The 21062-nt window shown below is 48.9% G+C and overlaps 1 protein-coding gene across 3 annotated transcripts in view; it reads left to right on the forward strand.

The window, feature by feature from the left end:
* Window positions 1–21062, forward strand: part of Dgkg (diacylglycerol kinase gamma) — a 212595-nt gene that overhangs the window by 103608 nt on the left and 87925 nt on the right. For 2 of the 3 annotated variants that reach the window (XM_057764140.1, XM_057764142.1), the window contains 9 exons: window positions 2085–2202; window positions 3696–3784; window positions 6641–6757; window positions 7660–7752; window positions 9368–9427; window positions 11943–12022; window positions 13287–13361; window positions 15704–15789; window positions 20726–20815. In XM_057764140.1, coding sequence (XP_057620123.1) covers window positions 2085–2202; window positions 3696–3784; window positions 6641–6757; window positions 7660–7752; window positions 9368–9427; window positions 11943–12022; window positions 13287–13361; window positions 15704–15789; window positions 20726–20815 — 808 coding nt within the window. The remainder of the gene's footprint in view (window positions 1–2084; window positions 2203–3695; window positions 3785–6640; window positions 6758–7659; window positions 7753–9367; window positions 9428–11942; window positions 12023–13286; window positions 13362–15703; window positions 15790–20725; window positions 20816–21062) is intronic. The other variant, XM_057764141.1, reaches the window with a different exon arrangement.

Raw genomic sequence — 21062 nt, forward strand, 5'->3', positions numbered from 1 at the left:
AGGGCTGACCACAGCGATCAGTCCAACGACACAGACACCCAGATGTTAGGATTGGACTCCATGTCCCTGGCCACACAGCCAAGGATAAGTTTTCAAGCGTAGTTTTCACTGCCCTTCAGACCACATCCAGTGCTGCTCAGGATGGAACCCTGGGAAAGATTCAGCAGGAGAGATGCCCCCAAAGCCAGACTCAAGCCAGGTGGTGTACCAGGAGCAAGAACATGGAACTTGGCATGCCAAGGAAGAGGTGACCACGTGAGGCACGGCTCACACATGTGACAGAGGAGAGTTTTGCCCCTGAGCCGCTCAGGAGAAAAACATTAACTCCTCTCTGGCTCTCACTTTAGAATCGTTGTTACTCTAGTTACATGTATGTTTTACATGGAGCGGGGCTTTCTCCACACATGGTGTGCATGCATGGAGAGGTCTGAGGATGACAGCCTTCAAGAGTTACCCTGTTCAAATCAGGTTATCAAGCGCCTCTACCCACTGAGCCATCTCATCGCCAGCCCTCACCTTAGTGTTTTATCTGTTTGCAGAAACTTGGTATAAGCACGCCTGTAGTGTGTGTGTGTGTGTGTGTGTGTGTGTGTGTGTGTGTGTAGAGAGAGAGAGAGAGAAAGACTGTGTGTTTGTGTGACTATGTGTGTGTGATTGCTTGTGTATGTGTGTGTAAGAAAAATGTTTATATCCATAATATAAAATAAATCTAAAAATTTTTAAGTTGGTATAAGAAGTATATTATTATCCAGGTGGTAGTAGTGCATGCCTTTAAACGCAACACTTGAGAAGCAGAAGCAGGTGAATCTCTTGAGTTCAAGACCAGCCTGCAGCCTGGTCTACAGAGCAAGTTCTAGAATAGCCAGAGCTACACAGAGAAACCCTGTCTCAAACAAACAAAAAAAAAAGTATATTGTTTTTACTAAGCCATTTGTTCTCAATTATACTAGTCTATACTCACCGGAGAAATTTCAGAAAATATAAGGGAAATCAGAAATTAAAGAGAGAGAAAACAATACACAGTCTTCCAGATACAGCTAACTTTGGTTAACAAGTACATGAAATCTTTTACCATTAGATATATTTAAATATATTTTTGTTTGTTTGCTTGCGTGTTTATTTATTTTTTAAGACAGGGTCTCTCTCCACAGCCCTGGTGTCCTGCCTGTCGCTATGTAGACCAGGATGGCCTCAAACTCAGAGATCCATCTGCCTCTGCCTCTCAACACTAGGATAAAGGCATGTGCCACCACACCCAGCTTCCTGTTAGTCTTATATCTACAGCTAGAGTCATAAAACCCTATCATATCTGCAATTTTAGCGATTTGGGAACCATTAATGTATCTTTAGCTCTTCACTATTTGAAATAATGTTGCATCTGACTAGCACAGAAATGCTCATCTGTTTTCTCAAAAACAGTTTTCTTTAGACTGAAGCCCAAGGAGGAATGCTGGCAAGTCAAAGATTGCAATTATTAAAGACTCTTCAGATAGACAGGTGAGATAGATAGATAGACAGACAGATAGATGATAGATACATACATACATACATAGATGATAGATAGATAGATACATAGATATATACATACATACATAGATGATAGATAGATAGATAGATAGATAGATACATATATACATACATACATAGATACATGCATACATACATACATACAAACATAGATGATAGATAGATACATAGATAGATAGATAGATAGATAGATAGATAGATAGATAGATAGATAGATAGATAGATAGATAGATAGATATACAGGCCGATAGGCACATAAATAGGCAGATAGATAGGCAGGCAGGCAGACACACCAAGTTGCTCTTCCATTCATCCCTCAGGCATCCAGGTCTGAGAGGGCTTATTCAGCTCCTCTCCCACCTTCATTCAGATGCTCTTTTCTTTTGTGTATGCTAATTTTAGAAAACACACACTAAGAATTTGTTAACGACTGCGAAACTTCTCTTCCAAGTTTGAGAAGAGAACATTACTGAGAGAAAAGGAAGTACCAGCATGAGGCAGCCTCTGATTTCTGGGTGGGGTACCAGCTCCACAGCTCACTGCCATTACCTCTGCAGGGCTCCATGGGGGACGGAAGGCATGCCTGGACCCTAAAACATTTCAAGAAGCCCACGTACTGCAACTTCTGCCACATCATGTTGATGGGTGTCCGGAAGCAAGGCCTGAGCTGCATTTGTGAGTAACTGTCCTCCAGGTCTTTGCCCGCAGGCTCTGTCCGCTTGGCACACAGTTAGTTGGTCCATTCCAGGGACAGTCTAGGCATTTGTTTCCCAGATGGTGGGATCACCCCTCATGTTTCCCCAGCAAGGCCTCTGTGCCCTGCTTTGGGTAGATGTTTGCTGCAGCTGGAGTCCCGGACCACTGGTCTCCTAGGAAAAGGTATTAGAGCTCTTACACAAGTTAAAAGCATCTCATGCTAACTGCAGTTGTGTTTCTAGCCAACGTTCATTTCATGTGTGCTTAGGGGTGCTTTCTAATTAGTTGAGAACACTATATTCTAGAAGTGCAATGAAAAATGAAATTGTATGTTTACTTCATTTTGTAATCCATTTAGTAAAACTGGAGGGAAGGCAGAAACATAAGCACAAATGAGCGATTTGATGAGGACTGAGAAGGTGAACACAGAAAGAAACAGAGGGAAGGGGAGAGGAAGAGGCAATTTGGGAAAACAGGGAAAGAGCAAGAGGAGATGTGACAAAAGCCAGAAGCTTCAGAGGGGCCAGCAAATGTGGGTGCGCTAAGCCCTGCTAGCCACCTCGTGGCCAGATAGCAGACACCAACCGGACCCCAGGGAGTGGGCAGGCTGAAGAACAGGTCCGCCCACTCTGCATCAGCTCATCAACATGTTCTCATTCCTGCTAAGTATGAGACCTCTGGTCCTTTGCTGTTTGCATAATCACAGTTACAGCGACAGTGACAAAATGTGGAACTGCCTAATCTGATCCTGCACGTGGTTCCTCACACAAATGTCCCACTTCACACCGCAAAGTCCCTTCCCAGGAAGAGAAAAGGAAGCCACTGTGCGCATGTCGACAGAGGAGTCTGAAGTTCTTTCTTTCTTTTCTTTATTTCTTTTTCTTTGATGTTGTTGTCATTTTTTGTTGTTGTTTTTTGTTTGTTTATAGCAACAGGATTTCTCTGTGTAGCCCTGGCTACCCTGGAACTCACTCTGTAGACCAGGCTGGCCTTGAACTCACAGAAATCCACCTGCCTCTCCTTCCCAAGTACTGGGATTGAAGGCATGCACCACCGCCACCCAGTCCATCCTGAATTTCTAAAGGGCAAAACAGTTACTCAAGGTGCTGTGGTGTCCAATAGCATCCATCAGCCCAGTGACCATGGCCTTTCTGTCACTCATTGTTGGCATCCTGACATACAATGGCATCTGTTTCTCACTACTCCTTCTGACGTCACTTTGCTTCACGGTTGCTGCATGCTTACTGCTGTCAGGAGAAAGTGGAAGTGACAGGGAAGAACTGGGAGGCAGCAGCAGACCGCTCATAGAACTCTAGCGGTGTTGGAGTTCTGCTAGGCCAGGCCAACTCCTTTTCCTCACTGACAGTCACCCAGAAGGAGAAACAAGCCTTCACTGAAGTGTGTGCACCGAGGAGGGGGCTAGATCTTCCGTTGGTGGCGTTCATAAGCACAGTCCTTTCTCTTTTTTCCAGACTGTAAATACACTGTCCACCAACGCTGCGTGTCCAAAAACATTCCTGGATGTGTGAAAACATACTCAAAAGCCAAAAGGAGTGGCGAGGTTGGTGACACCTATTGGCTCATTCCACTGCATGCTGCCTCGGGGACAACATGGCCATCATCACAGATTCCTATGCAGGAAGGGGCTCTGAGAGATTTCTCTAGTTCCTTCTCTGTCTCAAGGACCACCCCTAAGCCATCCCACTCATTCATCAATCCATTCAGCATCTCCCTGAGGCCCACTGCATGCCAGGCGCTGTACCAGGGCATCCGCAGGTTCTAAGAAGCGGTATCCAGTCCGCTCAAATGCTGCCCGGATTACGGAGATAGACAGGCATGTGCGAATAGTGCAAATACATAGTCGTGAGGCGTGTGCTCTCATAATAGGGCCATGTGGAGTGTGAAGCTGAGGCTCAAAAGAAAAAGCTCCTCAAAGGAGGTGCTGCTCACTTTGTTCATGGAACCAGGAGAGCTTCGCAGGGCACGGAAAAGGGCCAAGCAATTCTAGCAGAAGGGGGCTCCTGTGTACAGACATGGAGGCATGTGACTGCGGCTTGGACTATGTTAGAGGTTAGAAATGGCTGGGTCGGATGATTACAGGGGAGGACAAGGGCCTCACAAGGTGATGAAGCCCTACATGATAAGGGTTTGGGAGACCATCTCCAGAATTAGAAAGCAGTCAAGGGTCGGGGAGACACTTCAGACATGAAGAGATGGTGAATTTGTTAATTGCATGACTCTTTCTGAGGCTGGTATAGTAGAGAAGCCAGGGGGGAGAGCAGTTCTTCCAGCAGTTACAGCAGAAGGTGGTGCTGCCCCAAGGCTAGAGACCGGCTGGCTCTGTTTACATCCACCCTTTCAGGACTGGTTGTGTCCGAGTGCCCCGACAGAGTTCACTAATAAAGCAGAGAAGACAAGGGAAGGAAGGGTTTGCCAGGTAGCTGTGAATCGCAGTCTCAGGATTTAGGCGTGTGGGTGCAGAGGAGGAGAGGGCAGGCTGCGGAATGTCTCCCAGCGCTCCTCTGGCTGTTGGGTGGTGCCATTTGCTGAGTCTGGAATTAGATTGCCCTTAAACCCAGGGGAAGATTATCCGCATTGCTACAGAAGGTCAATGTAGCTGAAGAATGTGAGTCAGGAGATGGTGAGAAGGTGGAGGCTCATAGCTCCCCCCACCCCCAGAAGGCCTCCAGGGAGGACGGCTCCTCAGACCTCAAATGGCTCCTCATATGCATGCCCCATAGCATGACCCTCGTCCCCTCCCCCACACCACTCATACACACCCCTCCATGTCCATGCCTGGCTCCCATCAGAACACACAGCGGGCCTCCTATGCTCGGGCCTTTGCCCATACTCTAGTCATCCAACCCAGAGAATGAAGTGACTCTTCTGAGTGGCCAGCAGAGCACACCACAGCCTTGTGAGCCTGCAGGGACACCCCAAATCTCCCATCATTTCTTCCGACCCCAGACAGGCTGGAAAAAAACAAACATGGTACTGGGGCTTGAGTCCAAAGACCCGGCTCATGGGTCCCTGTGTGACTTCTCACCAGCCTTAGAACCCGAGGGCAGTCACTTACCTCCCTGAAGCCTCAACTCATCCCTCTGCAAAATGGAAACAACAATCTCAGGGCATATTCAATGTGACCGTGTAGATGACAAATTCACCAAGTGACTGCTTTGTACCCTCAGCGAGGCCGCTGGAGGTGAGAAGCCACAAGCCAAGTGTGGCACCTCTTTAGGAGCAATAAATTATAGCGAGACTATTCTGGGTGAATAGTGTCACACAACTGCTAATTGAAAACATTGACTCTTGTTTAATGCAAATAGGGATAATATCATGTAGATATTTTGCATGTTTCTAATACAGTTTTTGAAGCTGAGCCCTTCAAGATATGTACACACACACACTCACACACACACACACACACACACTACTCCTTCCATGACCTTTTTCTTCTGCAGTTCAGGGCACCTTGGTGGGAAGTTCTGAGTTCTGTGGGACTCCCGGGAGAGACCTGAGTGCAGAGGCTCCCAGGCAATGGGTCAGAGGTTCCCCCTCTTTGCTTGAGGCATGCACACATACCCTCCTGATCTGCCCTGGTGGCATTTCCCAGCCAGGTGGCTGCTGCATCCAGATGGCCAAGAAATGGGCATAAAAGGACCCTGTGACTTAGACTTAGCTTCTTCCAGATTGCTTCTCAGCTATGGTTACATAGGAGAGGCACTCAGGGCACGTTAAATGCATGTGAATTTAAATCACACGAGGACATTTAAGTCAAATATCTGGGGCCCAAGCCCAGAGACTCATTTATTTGGAGTGTGGGCAGGGCACTAGGCCTTCTGGAGGATCCCCAGGTGATTGTGATGGACAGCTGAGGCTGAGAAGAGAATACCCGGGAAGATTTGCAAATGTGCTGGCTCACTGCATCCTCCCTAATCCCAGAGGTGCCCCATGCTGGTGTCTAAAGAGGGGGGTCCAAAGACTCAGAGAGAAGTTCTGAAACTGGCCAAAAGGCACCCAGGTGTGAGGTGCGAAATAGGCGACTCCGGAAGACTGGGTCCGCATTCGAGCCCTCTGACTACCCCCCCTCCCCGCGCGAGCGCAGCACCACACTGACTCCCAGAAAGGCCCCCCTCCCCCCCCCATGAGGACAGGGCTCGCCAGTGAATTCGGCAAAGCAGAGGAATGGCACGCGGGAAGCTTGCCTGGGTGAGAGTTAGTACAGAAGCGGAGAAGGATTTTAATCTTCTGTGCTTAGCACAGTGGCCAGGCAGCAGGGAACTCTGCATCCAATGAAGCTTCCACTACTAAGGAAACAGGACCCTCTGGGCTCCTCCCGCCTCCCAGTTCTTGGTACCCTGGGCCCAGGGGCATGGTTCCACTGCCTTCCCTGGTATCCTTCCCTTCCCTCCCACAGGTGATGCAGCACGCGTGGGTGGAAGGGAACTCCTCCGTCAAGTGTGACCGGTGCCACAAAAGTATCAAGTGCTACCAGAGTGTCACCGCGCGGCACTGCGTGTGGTGCCGGATGACGGTGGGTCGGTGCCCAGGGCGGCCCTACTTCTTTTCAGTGTGGGATTGGCTCGAGCTGTAGCCCTGGGCAGTGAACATCCCTGCAGAGGGCAAGTCTGGAGAGAAGGCGGAGAGGGTCCCAGAACCCCACTTCGAGGTTCTCAGCCTCCGATGACTCAAGTTCCCCAGAGAGAGGGTTACTTAAGAAGTTGGCCACCCTACTGCCTACATGACCAGCTGCTGGGAAGAGCAGGCTAGCTTGTGAATTCTCCTCCACCTGAGGCTGGGGTCCCCACAGACTGGAACAGGGATTAGATACTGAAAAGCTCACTCTCCACACACCTTAGCAGTAAAACTTGGCTCAAAGGCACATTCCTCTCAGCAGCGCCCTGCCGCGCCCAGGGGCCTGGCCATGCTGCTCCCATGCTCATGCCAGCATCCACAGCTTTCTAAACATGACAGGTACCACCTAGGCTGCCCAGCCTGCCTCCCAGCGCTAATTCTGGGCAGTGTCTTGTGGCCCCTGGCTAGGTATCAGCCCTAAAGAGGAGGCTCCCCCAAGCCAGACAAAGGGACTCACACAATGCGATGGTTCAGTTGTATCTATACGTCAGCCTCCTACGGTTTTATTCCCAGAGGCAGCCCTCCTTCAGAGTGTCTAAACCAGAAATCCAGGGGCATGGGTGTAGAATCCACACTGAGGGCCACACTTGGAGAGTAGCTCTTGATCTCATGTCTATGACCCTGGCAGACATACCACATGTTCACACACATAATCAACAGTCCTGTTAAAGACAAAGCTGGCAGTGCTCCAAGACGTAGGGGCACTAGACAGCTCTCTTCCCCAGAAAACCTCCGCACCCACCTTCCTGATGTTTCTTTGGTCATTTCTGCTTATCCTTGTCTCCATTTTTTTTCCTCCAGTTTCACCGCAGATGTGAATTTTCGGCGGTGTGTGATGGTGGGGAGCTCAAAGACCACATTCTGCTGCCTACCGCCATATACCCCATCACCCAAGTAAGTGGTCCTCCCCCACCAGGGCTCTGGCTTTTATAGGTTCAGGGGTCAGAGACAGGTGATACCCACAACTTCACCTCCGTGTTTCCCCACCAGTTCCAAGGGCAAGTCTAGAGAGAAGGCAGAGAGGGTCCCAGAGCCCCACTGTTGGCCAACCTACTGCCTACATGACCAGCATCTGGGAACGTAAGCTCCAAGGGCTTATGCTTTGGTGAATGTTGAAAAGAAGCCAGTGTTGCCCCAGGCAGATTGGGCGAGAACACGGATGCAGCAGCTTCCAACTGCTGCTTCCACGTGTTCGGAACATCCCTTCTGAGCATCTTTCAGGCAGAGCTCAGCTCAAGGGACCACCTGGCTCAGGCCGGGTTGCTTGGCATCCTTCCTCCCTGTCAAGTTTTCTCCGGCATTCACACGTGGATCTCCTCTCTCAAGGGCTCCTACCCAAGTGTCTCAGACATATTGGGAAACAAATGAAGTTGAATTGAGCTCCTTTTGTTCCCACCTGGAACCTTTTTCTGCCTCCTGACGCCTGCACCTCCGTCTTCAAACTATCTCCACTGAGTCTCCCTTCTCACCCCTGCCTGGAACAGACACTTTTTTTCTCTCATTTAAAAACCTTTAAGAAAATCACCACTCTGGAAGTCCATTTGTCAGTTTCCATTAAGTTAGAAATATACCAACTCCATATCCCCAAAACTCACCTCCTGTGGAGAAATGCAAGCATTTACTCCACCAACAGACAAGGACACTGCTCCTCACAGCACAGGTGCTTAGGTGCAAAAGCAGAGATGCTCAAAGATATAAAGCTAAACAAACAATAGCACAAAAGTTTGGTGTGTGGGGCTGGAAAGCTGGCTCAGCCGATAAGAGCACTGGCTGCTTTTCCAGAGGTCTTGAGTTCAAGTCCCAGAACCCACATGGTGGTTCACAACCATCTATAAAGGGATCTGATGCCCTCTTCTGGCCTGCAGGCATAAGTACAGACAGAGCACTCATACATATAAATAAATATATAAAATTTTAAAATAGTTAAGTGCAGGCATGCTTCATGATTCTCTTGATAAAACTTTTGAAGATCAGGTAAAACCAGGGTTGTCTGCAGAGACAGCAATCACATGCTTGCGTGCATGCATTCATGCATACGCACACACATACACACACACACATTGACTATCACGCCAGGCAGTCTGCTAGACAAACGTCATTAGAATAAACAATGAACTTTTAAACAAGAAAGTAGAAGAAGCAAAGTGAGGAACAGTAGCCACGTCACGGTGTCAAGTCCTGCTGAGCAGGGAAACCAAGAATACAGCCTGCTTTTAAAGCCCGCAGTCAACTAGATTTCTGCCTATTTCAGTCCCTACCATGCCCCAAGGTGACAGTCACCACAGGTGATGTAATCACAGGTTACAGTCATCACGGGGTCTGCAGAAGCCTAGAAAACCTTGTGGGGTATATTCGTTTCTGAGCTCTGAAGTCCCACTTTGAAAACCTCACTGCTTTCTACCTGTATGAGTTTTTCATTGCCAATACCCATCTCTTGTAATGTTTTGATTTTGTCCTTGCAAGTGGCCTTTGTCCCTCTCAAAGGCTGTTTGTGTTCTCTCTCACACAGGACAGGCAAGGAGGGAAGTCCGAAGGCAGCATGGCCTCCAAGGGTGAACTTGTAACACAGGTACCTCATGAATGGGCCGTCCAACTACTTGTTCTAAGTGGTCCAAAGACTGGAAAGGGAGAGGGGGACTTGGGTTCTAAAGAAATGTGTCTCAGCATTCACTTCTTATTCCACCAATTCTGTCACACGGGCGGACATTTACCCGGGCCGCTGGGGTTAACCTTTGACTGCCACGCTATAGACAGTGGTGAGCAAGGTGATTGGCTGATACCTTTGATATTCTAATTGGCTTTGTGGCCTCTTTAAGATAAATTTTCATGAAACGACAACTTGCGAATCTTCTGAAGAGTAACAAATGTGTGGAGTAAAACTGGACAGTGGGTCTTCTGTGGGTGTCCAGCTATCTCTAGAACACAATCCATTAAAACAGAGTGAATCCAAAGGTTCTTGATCCTTAAGCGTGTATTTTAGACCTCATTTTTCACTAAGCATCACCAACAAATGTTTTTTGCATGTCCTCCATGAAGTTCTAAGGAATGCAGAGAAGGTACAAAGAATGTCAGGACAGGAAATAGAAAGATGGGGTCTTATCCTAGGCCTGCGAGCTTCTGTTTCCTTGTTTGAAGAGTAGGTTTACCGGGTCCCACAAACTGCTTGACTCCCACAGTGCTATAGACTGAGACAATGGAGATCATCTGTTTTGAAATTACAAGATAAACTGAAATTGAAGATGCGAGATAAAATAATCAATAGATGTGAACGCTCTAGACACTCGAAGAGAAGTCTCTAGATGCCAAGAAAATAGTCTAGACACCACAGAGAAAGGAAGGGGTCTAGATAACTAGAAAAGAACACTAGGTACTTAGAAGAGAATACACACACACGTGCGCGCGCGCGCGCACACACACACACACACTGAGGACAAGAGACACAAGTTGTCCCACACTAGCATCAATTTGACTGGCAGGTCGCAGGTAGGCTGGGCTATCAAGCACTTTGAATGTCATCTCCCAGCTTAAGGGCTTACTCCCCTGGCTCCAAGATGCTTCTGAGTATCACACAATTACCCTAGAAGACACCAGAATTCTTTGAAAGCATAAACAACAATAGACAACAATAATTGCACATTACAAAACTGTCATGTTGCGATAGATGGCTGTGAAGTTTAAAACGAACGATGCAGACATTAAATATTGAACACGAGGCCAAGCGGTATCTGTGTGGGAATATCATTTGGCTGAATCCACAAACTTTTACTGAGAGTCCACTCCCGTGTCAGGCACTGTGGAGCCCACGGCAGCTCTACTCTGCTCCTCATCGTTTCTGATCTACCTGACAGCTTGAGAGCTTACCCAGAAAATGAAAGACAAAAAGAAATGCAAAGAGTCGAATCTCAACGCTGTGGGGAATAGTGCACATTGCATGCTGCAGCAGCTTTAGTTGCAGCGGCTGAGAGCAATGTCACGTCACAGAGCCGGTGACTCTGGAACCGAGTCCTGGGCTATTCCGGATTTCTTTAAGAGGTTACAAAGAAGAGAGTATTTCAAGTCATGGGACAAGAGCAAATGAGGGTGAACATATGCATAGTTAGACACACTCACTGGAGGCAGGCACAGGCTTCTGGGACTATCACTGGGCGGGGGGTACACACTCACCAGAGGCAGGCACAGGCTTCTGGGACTATCACTGGGGGAGATACACTCACTGGAGGCAGACACAGGCTTCTAGGCCTATCCCTGGGTAGGGAGACAGGAAAAGTGAGGAGAGAGCAGAAGGAAGGGGCGAGGCTGAGAAGGTCTTGGTGCCAGGCTTAGAGATTTGGATTTGATCCTGAGAGCAATGTTGTCTCATTACAGGTGTTTTAGAAGGGGTGGCATGTTTGACGTGGTACCCTAGAAAGGAACTGAGGTGGGGGGTTGGAGCATCCAGTTGGGGGTAGAAAAGGCCTTGACAGCATAGAGACCATGAAGGCTGCAAGGAAAATTCTAAGAAAGAACTTGGCAAACCAGATCTCCCCCTGGATGTCCAGTTGAGTAACCCCACCTTTAACAGAAGCAGGACACCAGGCAGGAGGGTCGATTTTGTGGGAAACACAGTCTGTCTGGGCATGTTGGTGTGGTACCAATGATAAGTCATCCACTAGATAGAAGTGTGAGCTTGGGAGGAAAATTGGGTCAGGCTTGTGGATTTGGAAGGTGCCAGGGCCGGAGTGCTCGTGGGCATCATCTCATTGGTGCAGGTGTGTGACGTGGTGGACGCACCCTCTAGACTATTTCACTGCGACCCTCACCGATTCTGACCTTGTGCTGTGGGCATGATGCCACACAACTGTATAGTTTGAAGCTGGTGCCATCGCCCCACCTCTGATGCCAACCTCCAGCGCTCACTGATGTTAGCTCCCTTGAAAGTCTCTCAAGGTGGAGACAGCTGTTTTTCTCCCTCAAAAAGCTCAGTCAGCAGACAAATAGCCTCCCTTCTCTCCTCCCTGCCTGGGCCTGCTTCCCGTCCACCCTCCAAAGTTGTCTCAACATCTACTACTGAATAATGCTCATTTCTTTTTCCTCTTGTTTTTAAGTATAAGATCATCCCTAGTCCAGGAACTCACCCCCTGCTAGTCTTGGTGAACCCCAAAAGTGGAGGAAGACAAGGAGAAAGGTATGTCCTCTGTTTTCCCTCAAAATAGAATGGCAGTTGGGCACAGTGTCACACACCTTTAATCCCAGTACTCAGGAGGAGTACTGGTCTAAGGAGACAGAGGCAGGCGGATCTCTGTGAGTTCGAGGCCAGCGTGATCTACAAACGGAGTTACAGGACAGCCAGGACTGTTACACTAATAAATCCTGTCTCAAAAATAAAAACAATAACAAAATAGACATGCTAAAACAACCTGACCTGAACTCCTTCCTCCCCTCAACCCCAATAAAGAAGACTGTACAGTCAAGGAAACCTGGGCTCATGGCCATTTGCCACTTCATCACCTAGCCCAGGAGACATAATTCCCCATGCCTCAGTTTCCCCCTCTATGACACAGATGGAAATAATATCACCTTTCACAGGGTTACCTTAGGATTAGAATAGACCTAATGCTTACCCACGGACCTGCCACATGAGCCCCTGTGAAGGCTGCCAGAGTCAAGTTCAGAGAGGCCTGACCCTTCCTGTCCTTCACCAAGTCTTTCCTCGGTTTTAAAAGACGTGGTGAGACTCACCCGATTAGAGCCTCCTGGCCTATTCCGAACTTCACCTTCCCAGCGAGGAACATGCAGGGTTTGGGCGAAGCTGGAGTAAGCTCAGCAGAGCGGGAGGGAAAATGGGGGCCCACAGAACTGCTCCACCTCCCAGGACCACTCAGTCTTGGAAATGAGCAGGTGGAGGAAGAGCAGGAATTCAAGTTTAGAAAAATAGCATTAGGTAGGGCTCAGGCAAGTACACTGAGGTCCCCACCCCATCCAAGGGGCAAGATGCCTCCTGACCTGACATAGCGATCCCACGCAAGAGCCTGGAAACCCAGACATAGTCGCTGCTCTCAGTTTCCAGCCCCACCCCCTCCCGCATGTACTCTTCTGAGAAAGCTGGACCCTCTCCCCGGGGGTCCCTAGCGCCTCTAGACATTCCACAAAGGGCAGACTCACCGTACCCGACACAGAATATCCAGAGGTCTCTAATGGGCTTCTTCTCTGGGCTTCTCTGCCATGGCTGCTGCAATAAGCAATTCCTGGGGCGGGGCTGGAGTCAGATAGTGGGGTAGTTTGGGGCCTGAGGTAAGGATGTGAGGATGCCAGGTGCACTGGGATATGGGGGTACGCATGCAACATTTTCCCTTTTAGGCTTAAGCCCCACAGATGGGTGCAAAGGTCTTTGTCCCCAGGTGACCTCTGCAGTACAATTTTCCTTCTCTGTCACTCCTTTTTCCCCATAGAATTCTCCGGAAATTCCACTACCTGCTCAACCCCAAACAAGTTTTCAACCTGGACAATGGCGGACCCACTCCAGGGTATGGACATCAGTCTTCTCTCAAGAAACACCCTCCTTCGTCACCTTTGAACTCTCAGGCTCTTGCCTTTTTCTGCCTACCACCTGCTCTCCTTTCTCCCCCCCACCCCCACTCCGCACACCTTCCCCTGGCCTGGTTATTGTTTGGGAAGTGGCCCTCTTTATCTCATCACCAGAGAAGGTGTTGATGTTCGGGGGAGGGGAGAAGCTATGCGCTGGCCATTGGACCCGCAGGGCGGTCAGGCTGATGGCTTATTTGATCTCTCTGCAGACTGGCACAGTGACTCAAAGTCTGTCACGTGTCCTGCTATGGGAGCATTTCAGTCAAGTAAACCCTTCTTCTCCCCAAGCATCCAATTTTGCGGTAGTTACACACCCCCGACCCTTCTCCCACCTTCCTGCTCTCTAGCAGAAGGTGAGAAAGTGCGGTTAGAGGGCAGCAGGCAGGGCCTCTGTGATTTGACTGAAGGTCTGGTGGACAGAGCTTGCCCACTTTATGAGAAATTGTCACCTCAATGGGCTTGAAGGCGTCTACCTAGTCAGAACTGGTGCCCTAGCGCCATCTGCTGGTCGGGATATCACACCTCCTGACCCGCATTTCTACTCTAGATTCGGTGAGATTCCTCCCACGGGGCTGGAGTAAGGTGTCTATAAATGGAGCTTGTCCCTGTCTTTTGGTTGTCTGACATAGGGGCTATTTATAGAAATGGAAGCACGAGACTCAGTTAAAAGGAGAAAGGTACACAGGTGCGAATTCACTATCTGGAAAACTTACTCAGAAGTCCGTTCGGCTCTTGGAGTTGCCGTCATGGCCACCTGTCTGCCGGTTACTGCTGGATAGCACCACCACGTGCCAAAACACTTAGTGTCCTTTTGGCCCCTCTCTCAGAGAGTATTTCAACGACATGGGTTTCTCGGCCTTTAATTCCTTTTCCTATGACTGACAAGTTTGGGGTCTGCTTCAGGTCTGATGGGTCCAGAGTCTTCAGTGTGCATGCTCATCTGTCCTCGGTTCAGAACGCCCCGTCTAAAGAGAGCAGGGTTCCACATGGAAAATGAGAGAGGATAGCATTGCCATCCATGCTAAGAGCCCCCTGGGGTCTTCTCAGACCACCCAGCTGAGAAGAGAAAAATACAGACCTTGGGATTCCTAAATTGCACGTCAAGGCATACACAGGTCCCGTTTTCTCCAAAGCAGTACTTCTTGACTTCTTCTGCCAGGGACTCCTGTCGCAATCTGTTGGACTAAGAACTCCATCCAGAACGATATTTTCTAATGCAGAATGTGAAATAATATGGTATTTCCAGGGAAACTAATTATGTGGAGAAGTAGTTAGCAAAACCTAACAGACAAATTTGTGGCATGTAAATGAATATGGTCTATCAACATATTAAGCAGCAGTATTCATAGTCTGGCTGAATAATGGCTGTGAACTGAAAGCCACAAATGACAGAAATGAGAGCGTCCCACTTACGGCACAGTTGTAATGGGACTGAAATAGTGACAATTGTGACATTCACTTTGACAAAGTCACAGGTGCTCTCAGAGCCTCTGGGGTCTGTCGCCTACATTCACAATCGAAAGAAATGCGAAATTTCCATTAGAGATTAGGAAAGACGTTACTATGATGTGTTCTCGACACTCTGATTTCTGCCCACAGAACCGCTGGAGGTCAGCGGGCCCCAGGTCCTACTCTACAGAACGCAGGCTACCAGGGAAAATGGGTCTCATTCCCTTTGGCAGGGGGGCCCCAAAGGGAAAGATGAAGATCCAGATAATTAAGTGCTTCTCTCTTAAACAGGTGGTTATAAAGACAGCAGTCAGGAGAGCTGAGAGGAGTCAAAATATTATGGATTATCTGTATCGCTGCCAAAATGTAAAAATTGAATTCCTCAAATAGTTGAGAAATTCTCAGAAATGATTCTTCATTTGTACTGAATGTCGGATCAGATTCTCTTTGTATCAGGATGTTAGTGAGCGTGTGCACGCGTGTGTGCGCGCACGCGCGCGCACACACACACACCATGCACGCACACACACAAATCACACCATTGATTTTTATCCATACTCAGTAGCTCTGCATAGGACATCCTGGATTCCGAATGCTAAGTGACTCTTTCAACCCTGAAAGAATCAAGATCTTTTCCTAATTCCAGGGAACACAGAGACTGACTCAGAAGAATCAAGTTAGTAAGGTTGGAATGAAGCTCACTGATAGATAGTCTGCTTGACAGGCTGGAGCCCGGGGTTCAGTCCCCAACATACATACATGTACACACACACACACACAAATGTTAGTCACAACCCACTAACAATACCACGGTGGCCTTTCTTCTTTCCAGATTGAATTTTTTCCATGACACCCCCGACTTCCGTGTTCTTGCCTGTGGCGGAGATGGGACAGTTGGATGGATTTTGGATTGCATTGGTAAGAATGGCCAGGAAGCCTTTACTTATATTATTGACAGTGGGTAAATTTAAAATCAGCAAAAAGCAATGAACTAAAGAAGGAATGGAGCCGTGTCTTGTCCATCCGGTACCCCTTTAGTGTACAGATGCTTGATTAGATATGGGGGGGGGCGTGCTGAAGAGTTTCATTGTAGGCTTTGTCTTTAAAAAAAAAATCTGTCCCAGACAGAGCGGGGCAGTAGCAGAACAAGACAGATTTGAAGCAAAACTAGAGATCCAGATAGTCACGTGATGAGTAAAGGCCAGGGAGCTGAGCACAGGTCACAGTTTATGGAGAATCAGCTGGAGAGGAACACCTGGAGCATTTCCGGAAGGTACAGATCAGTGCAAGCAGAGACAGACCATGCTGGGCTGTGTCCCACCTGGAAAGGGCATGAGAGGGGGGTGGAGGGCTGGGAGCCTGAGGTCGAGCCTAGCCCTGCCTGGATTCAGAAAGTGATGGAGACTATCTGTGAAATGTGGGGATGGGGAACAGTCAAGACAGAACCCAAGCAGAACCCGGGCAAATTCTGCAGTAGAGAACAGAAAGACGGGAAAGCTGCCAACAGAGGCACCGGGGTAGGCTAGTATCAAAGTCAGAGGGGCAGGAACAAGCCATGAGCCCAGGGCAGCTTCACACCTCCTGTCTGTCATCACACAAATGCTGCCTTGAATCCCTATGAGCCAGATCCTCCTGTAGTCACTAGAGATGCCACCAATGCATAAAGAGGCAAAATTACTGTACTAATGGAGACTATTTCTAGAGGCAAGAACCAGGCAACAAAGACATGAGTGAAATGTATAGAGCATCAGAGGGCAGTAAAAATGTATGAAGAGAGGAACAAAGGGAGTCTAGGGATGGAGTGAGGTTGCAACCTAGGAATAGTCAGGGACGAGCTCACAGGGTACAAAGTGATGCTATTTCCAAGAACTGGAGAGTTGAGCTGTGTGGATGCCTAAGAGTATAGTCCAGACAAAAGAAGCAGCAAGGGCCAAGGCCCTAAGACTGAAGGCAGACCAGTGTGACCAAGAGCAGGGGACACACAGGAAGCAGTACAGAGGGTGAAGCAGAGGCAATGGGGGGGGGGGGCGGGTTAAGTGAAGAAGAAAGGTGACATGCTAAAAGATAAGAGCAGAAGCAGGGAGACCAGTTAAGAGGTTCCCACAGTGACCCAAGCGAGAGTGGCTGGGGCTGAGCCGCAATGGAAACAGGAAGGCATGAGAACTGTGCAAGTCTGGATGTCTTTAGGGGGCAGGGACAACAGGGTTTGCTGGCATCTGGGGCACAGTTGATAAAAGGATGAGAAACATCAAGGTTGGCCAGACTAGACCCCAGCCAAGTCAGGCAGGGAAGGTGAGGCCTTCAGAGTAGGAGGGGAGAAGGAACATCAGCGAGCTGCTACCCCCCTCCATAGCCAGGCTTTGGTCCCCATGCCTACACACACCCCCAGATATACGCACACACATACACACCCCAGATATATACATATACACACACATCATACACATCACACACACAAACACACACACACCCCAGATATATACATATACATACACACAAACATACACACCAGATATATACACACATCATATACACCACACACACACCAGATATATACATACACACACATACATACACACTAGATATATACATACACACGCGTCATACACATCACACACACAAACACACAAGATATATACATACACACACATCATACACATCACACACAAACACACACACCCCAGATATATACATATTCACACATCATACACATCACACACACCCCAGATATATACACAAACACGCATCATACACACACAAACACATACATGCCAGATATACACATACACATGCATCATAAACACAAACACACACACCCCAAATTTATACATCCACACATATACATCTCTCATACCTACACACCAGATATATTCATGCACATACATGCATTATACACATACACATCTCACACACACATCATACAAATACACATGCCTCACATACACACATATCATACACATCTCACACACATTATACACATACATAACATATACATACATCAAACACATACATGTCTCACATACACACACATATGCATACACATCATACACACCTCAGACACATACACATCTCACATACATGCATCAAACACACATATTACACACATATACATTACACACATATACATCACATACACACATCAGACCTGTACACATCTCACGCACACATCACACACATCATACACATATACATCTCACATACATTGTACACATCACATCACAGACGACATACACCGCACACATCACACACACCCCACTCTGCTGCCTCTGTGGGCTCTGAAGTTTGTGGGAAGAGAGAAGACGCCCATGCAGGAACTGTGAGAGGAAAGGCAGCTCATGGCTGCAGTCTCAGCCCTCAGTCCCCTTAGCCCCACTCATTGAGAGGAAGAAAGCCGCCCTTGGAGAATCTACACAAAATCCCTCTACAGAGAACATCGGAGACAGATATAGCTCAAAAAAAGAACCATGTGCGATGAAAGGAATGTCAGGCTTGCTCACACAGGTTACTAGTTCAAAGAGAAGCCAGGCAGGAAAAAGGAAACTGTAGTGTGCTGCTTTCTTCATTCACCATTTGAGCACGTGTGCTGTGATCTCCGCCACCCCACTGAGGCTCTCGCTCCCACCTCCCCCGCTACAGCTGTAATGCTCTTAGCTTAACATCAGTGGGTTTGCGGTGTGCATAAAGACACCAAGAGCTTCCTGTGGTTCTTCAGAAAATGAGGAGACTCTTCTAATGACTGCAGGGCTCAGGTAGTTGAGTCAGTGCTCTCCCTCCCATCCTTTTCGGGGATGGGGGGGTCCAGTCACCTGGCCCTGCTCTCAGACCCTCAAATGGGGCAATCTTCTTCCCCACACAGAGCCTAGTCCAAGTGGTCCTCCTGTCTGGAGTGCTCCCCAGCCTCAAATGAAGTGTAGCTTCTTGGGGTGGGGTGGCTCTCCTACACACCAGTCAGCTACAGCCACCTTGTAACAGGACCGTTCCCCTTCCCTCTCCATTAAAAAGGCACAATCGTGCATTATGTGTGAAAAGATCTGGCAGCCACGCCTCCACCACAGACTGTAGGCACCATGAGAGCCTGGCCAGGGCCACCTCCCACCGCATCTGCCATATGGCAGGACTCAGTGGACCCAAGTGGAGATGCCAGGGCAACACACTCTCCCAGGAAGTTATCGGCCATTCAGGGGAACAAACAACAATCACCACCCCCGATGCTCTAGGAGTCACCAAGTGCAGACCCAGGTGACAGGAGGTGACTTCTGTGCTGAGAAGCAGGAGTGTTAAAACTGAGAAAAGTTCAGGGTGGTTTCGTGGCAGGGTGGGAAGCCGAGCGAGCAGAAGGTGAAGGCTAGGAAGAAAGGCAGAGCCTTGATCCTGAGGCGTAGGCTGCTGAGGAAGCTGCAACACTGATAGAGGAGAGCACTAACGTGGAGGGTCTGGGACCCAGGCATTGCCCTCCAGGGCGGAATGCAGAGAACACACCAGGAGAGTGGACATGGAGGCAGAGAGAGAAAAGGAGGCTGTGGACCAGGAGTGAGTGGAGGAATCAGCCCTGCACTCACTCACTGTCTCCATGGGGATGGAGAGAAGAGGTTGCTGGGAAATCTGTTCCGGAGACAGCTCACAGGAAGTGCTGTGTGGGTGAATGCAGTGGAGGAAAAAGGAAAAGCTGGGTTGGCGTGCAGATTTCTGGGCTCAGGGCTGGAAGGATGGCTAACTCAAGGTGGCAATCCCAGGAGAAGGGACAGACAGAAAGAAACAGGTGTCCTCCGGGTGACCGGAGACTCCAGTCACATGTCAGGAGCAATCAGAGTTCAGTGTGTCTTTCCAATTTCCACCTCAGCCGTCAGCGGTAATCTCGGCCCCGAGATCAGCCTCTTCCGGTACAGGGCAGGCCACTGGTAGTGACTCTGAACCCCTACTCTGCCAGGGAAGCCCCAGTTCAAGCTCCCCACACTGATCCCTGCAGCCCTCCCTAACCCCCATCCATGGCTAATATGTTGAACACCTCACAGGGCAAGGATCTGTGTGCATGCCCCCTTAAAACCCCACAGGTACCCATACCTCCCCCTCCGATTTCCCGGCCCTGCCACCATGCTGAAGACTACAGGCAGACCAATGAACGGTTGACAGTGACATCTCACTGACTGCTCTGGCCATCCTCCTGCGCAACCATAAAGGGGGGGGGGGATCTGTACTCTGGGAAGCGTCAGAAGTCACGAGATGATAAACTGGTGTGTGGGTGTCAGGTAACACCTGCAGGCTTTCTTACTTTAGCACCCTGTTGCTGCTTAAGCTTTAAAATAGACGTGGCTTTCAATGAGCTTTGTCAGTTTTCCAGAGACCCCCACCATTCCCTACTGCCAGGCACACTTCTCACTGTGCCCTGCCTGGCCCCCTAGGGTAGCAGGATGGACTTGAAGCCAGAGATCTGTGTTTGGATCCAGGCTCTGGAATCGCTTTTCCTTCATAAACCTCCTCCTTGGCTAGGTTGCCGTGGGCAATGAATGGAAACAAATGTTGGTCCTCATCAAGTGTTAAAAGCACACGAGCCGATGTTTTTTGCAGCGTGTGCTGTCACCTTGAAGAACAGAATTGAGACGTGTTTAGGATAAATGGGTGCAAATTATAGGGAGACCGATTCATCTCCATATGAAGAATTGACTGACAACGTCAGCAAACTTGCAGCAGCTAGCGCATGGCAAACGTTGTGGATGGCCTCAGCAAGGGACGTGTTTTCCATTGCAGGAGAAGGATTCTCTGATTACAGTGGGGGAAGGCACAAACCAGTGGGGATTATAAGATAATGCAGCCACCTTAGTCACGTGGCATGTCTGTTCCTTCATGTGGGTTGCAGATAAGGCCAACTTCACAAAGCATCCACCAGTGGCTGTCCTGCCTCTCGGAACGGGGAATGACCTTGCACGATGTCTCCGCTGGGGAGGAGGTGAGTACGCATGCATCTGACGTCACACTGGAGCTGAGAATTCAGGCTTTCACGGATGCTGTGCAGGGACAGGTAGACTCACCTTTTACCGGTCACGGTCCTTAGGAAGGTAGTTGATGGTCATTTCTGATCCATGATCCTGCCGTTGCATGCTGGATCTGGAATAGGAGCCCCCTCCTCTAGGTCCCAGGGTCCTGCAGGGTCTCTTCACATTGACTACAGTCCTGAAGCCATCGGCTTAGAGCCT

Source organism: Chionomys nivalis, chromosome 3, assembly GCF_950005125.1.
Source record: "Chionomys nivalis chromosome 3, mChiNiv1.1, whole genome shotgun sequence".
Classification (NCBI taxonomy): Eukaryota; Metazoa; Chordata; class Mammalia; order Rodentia; family Cricetidae; genus Chionomys; species Chionomys nivalis.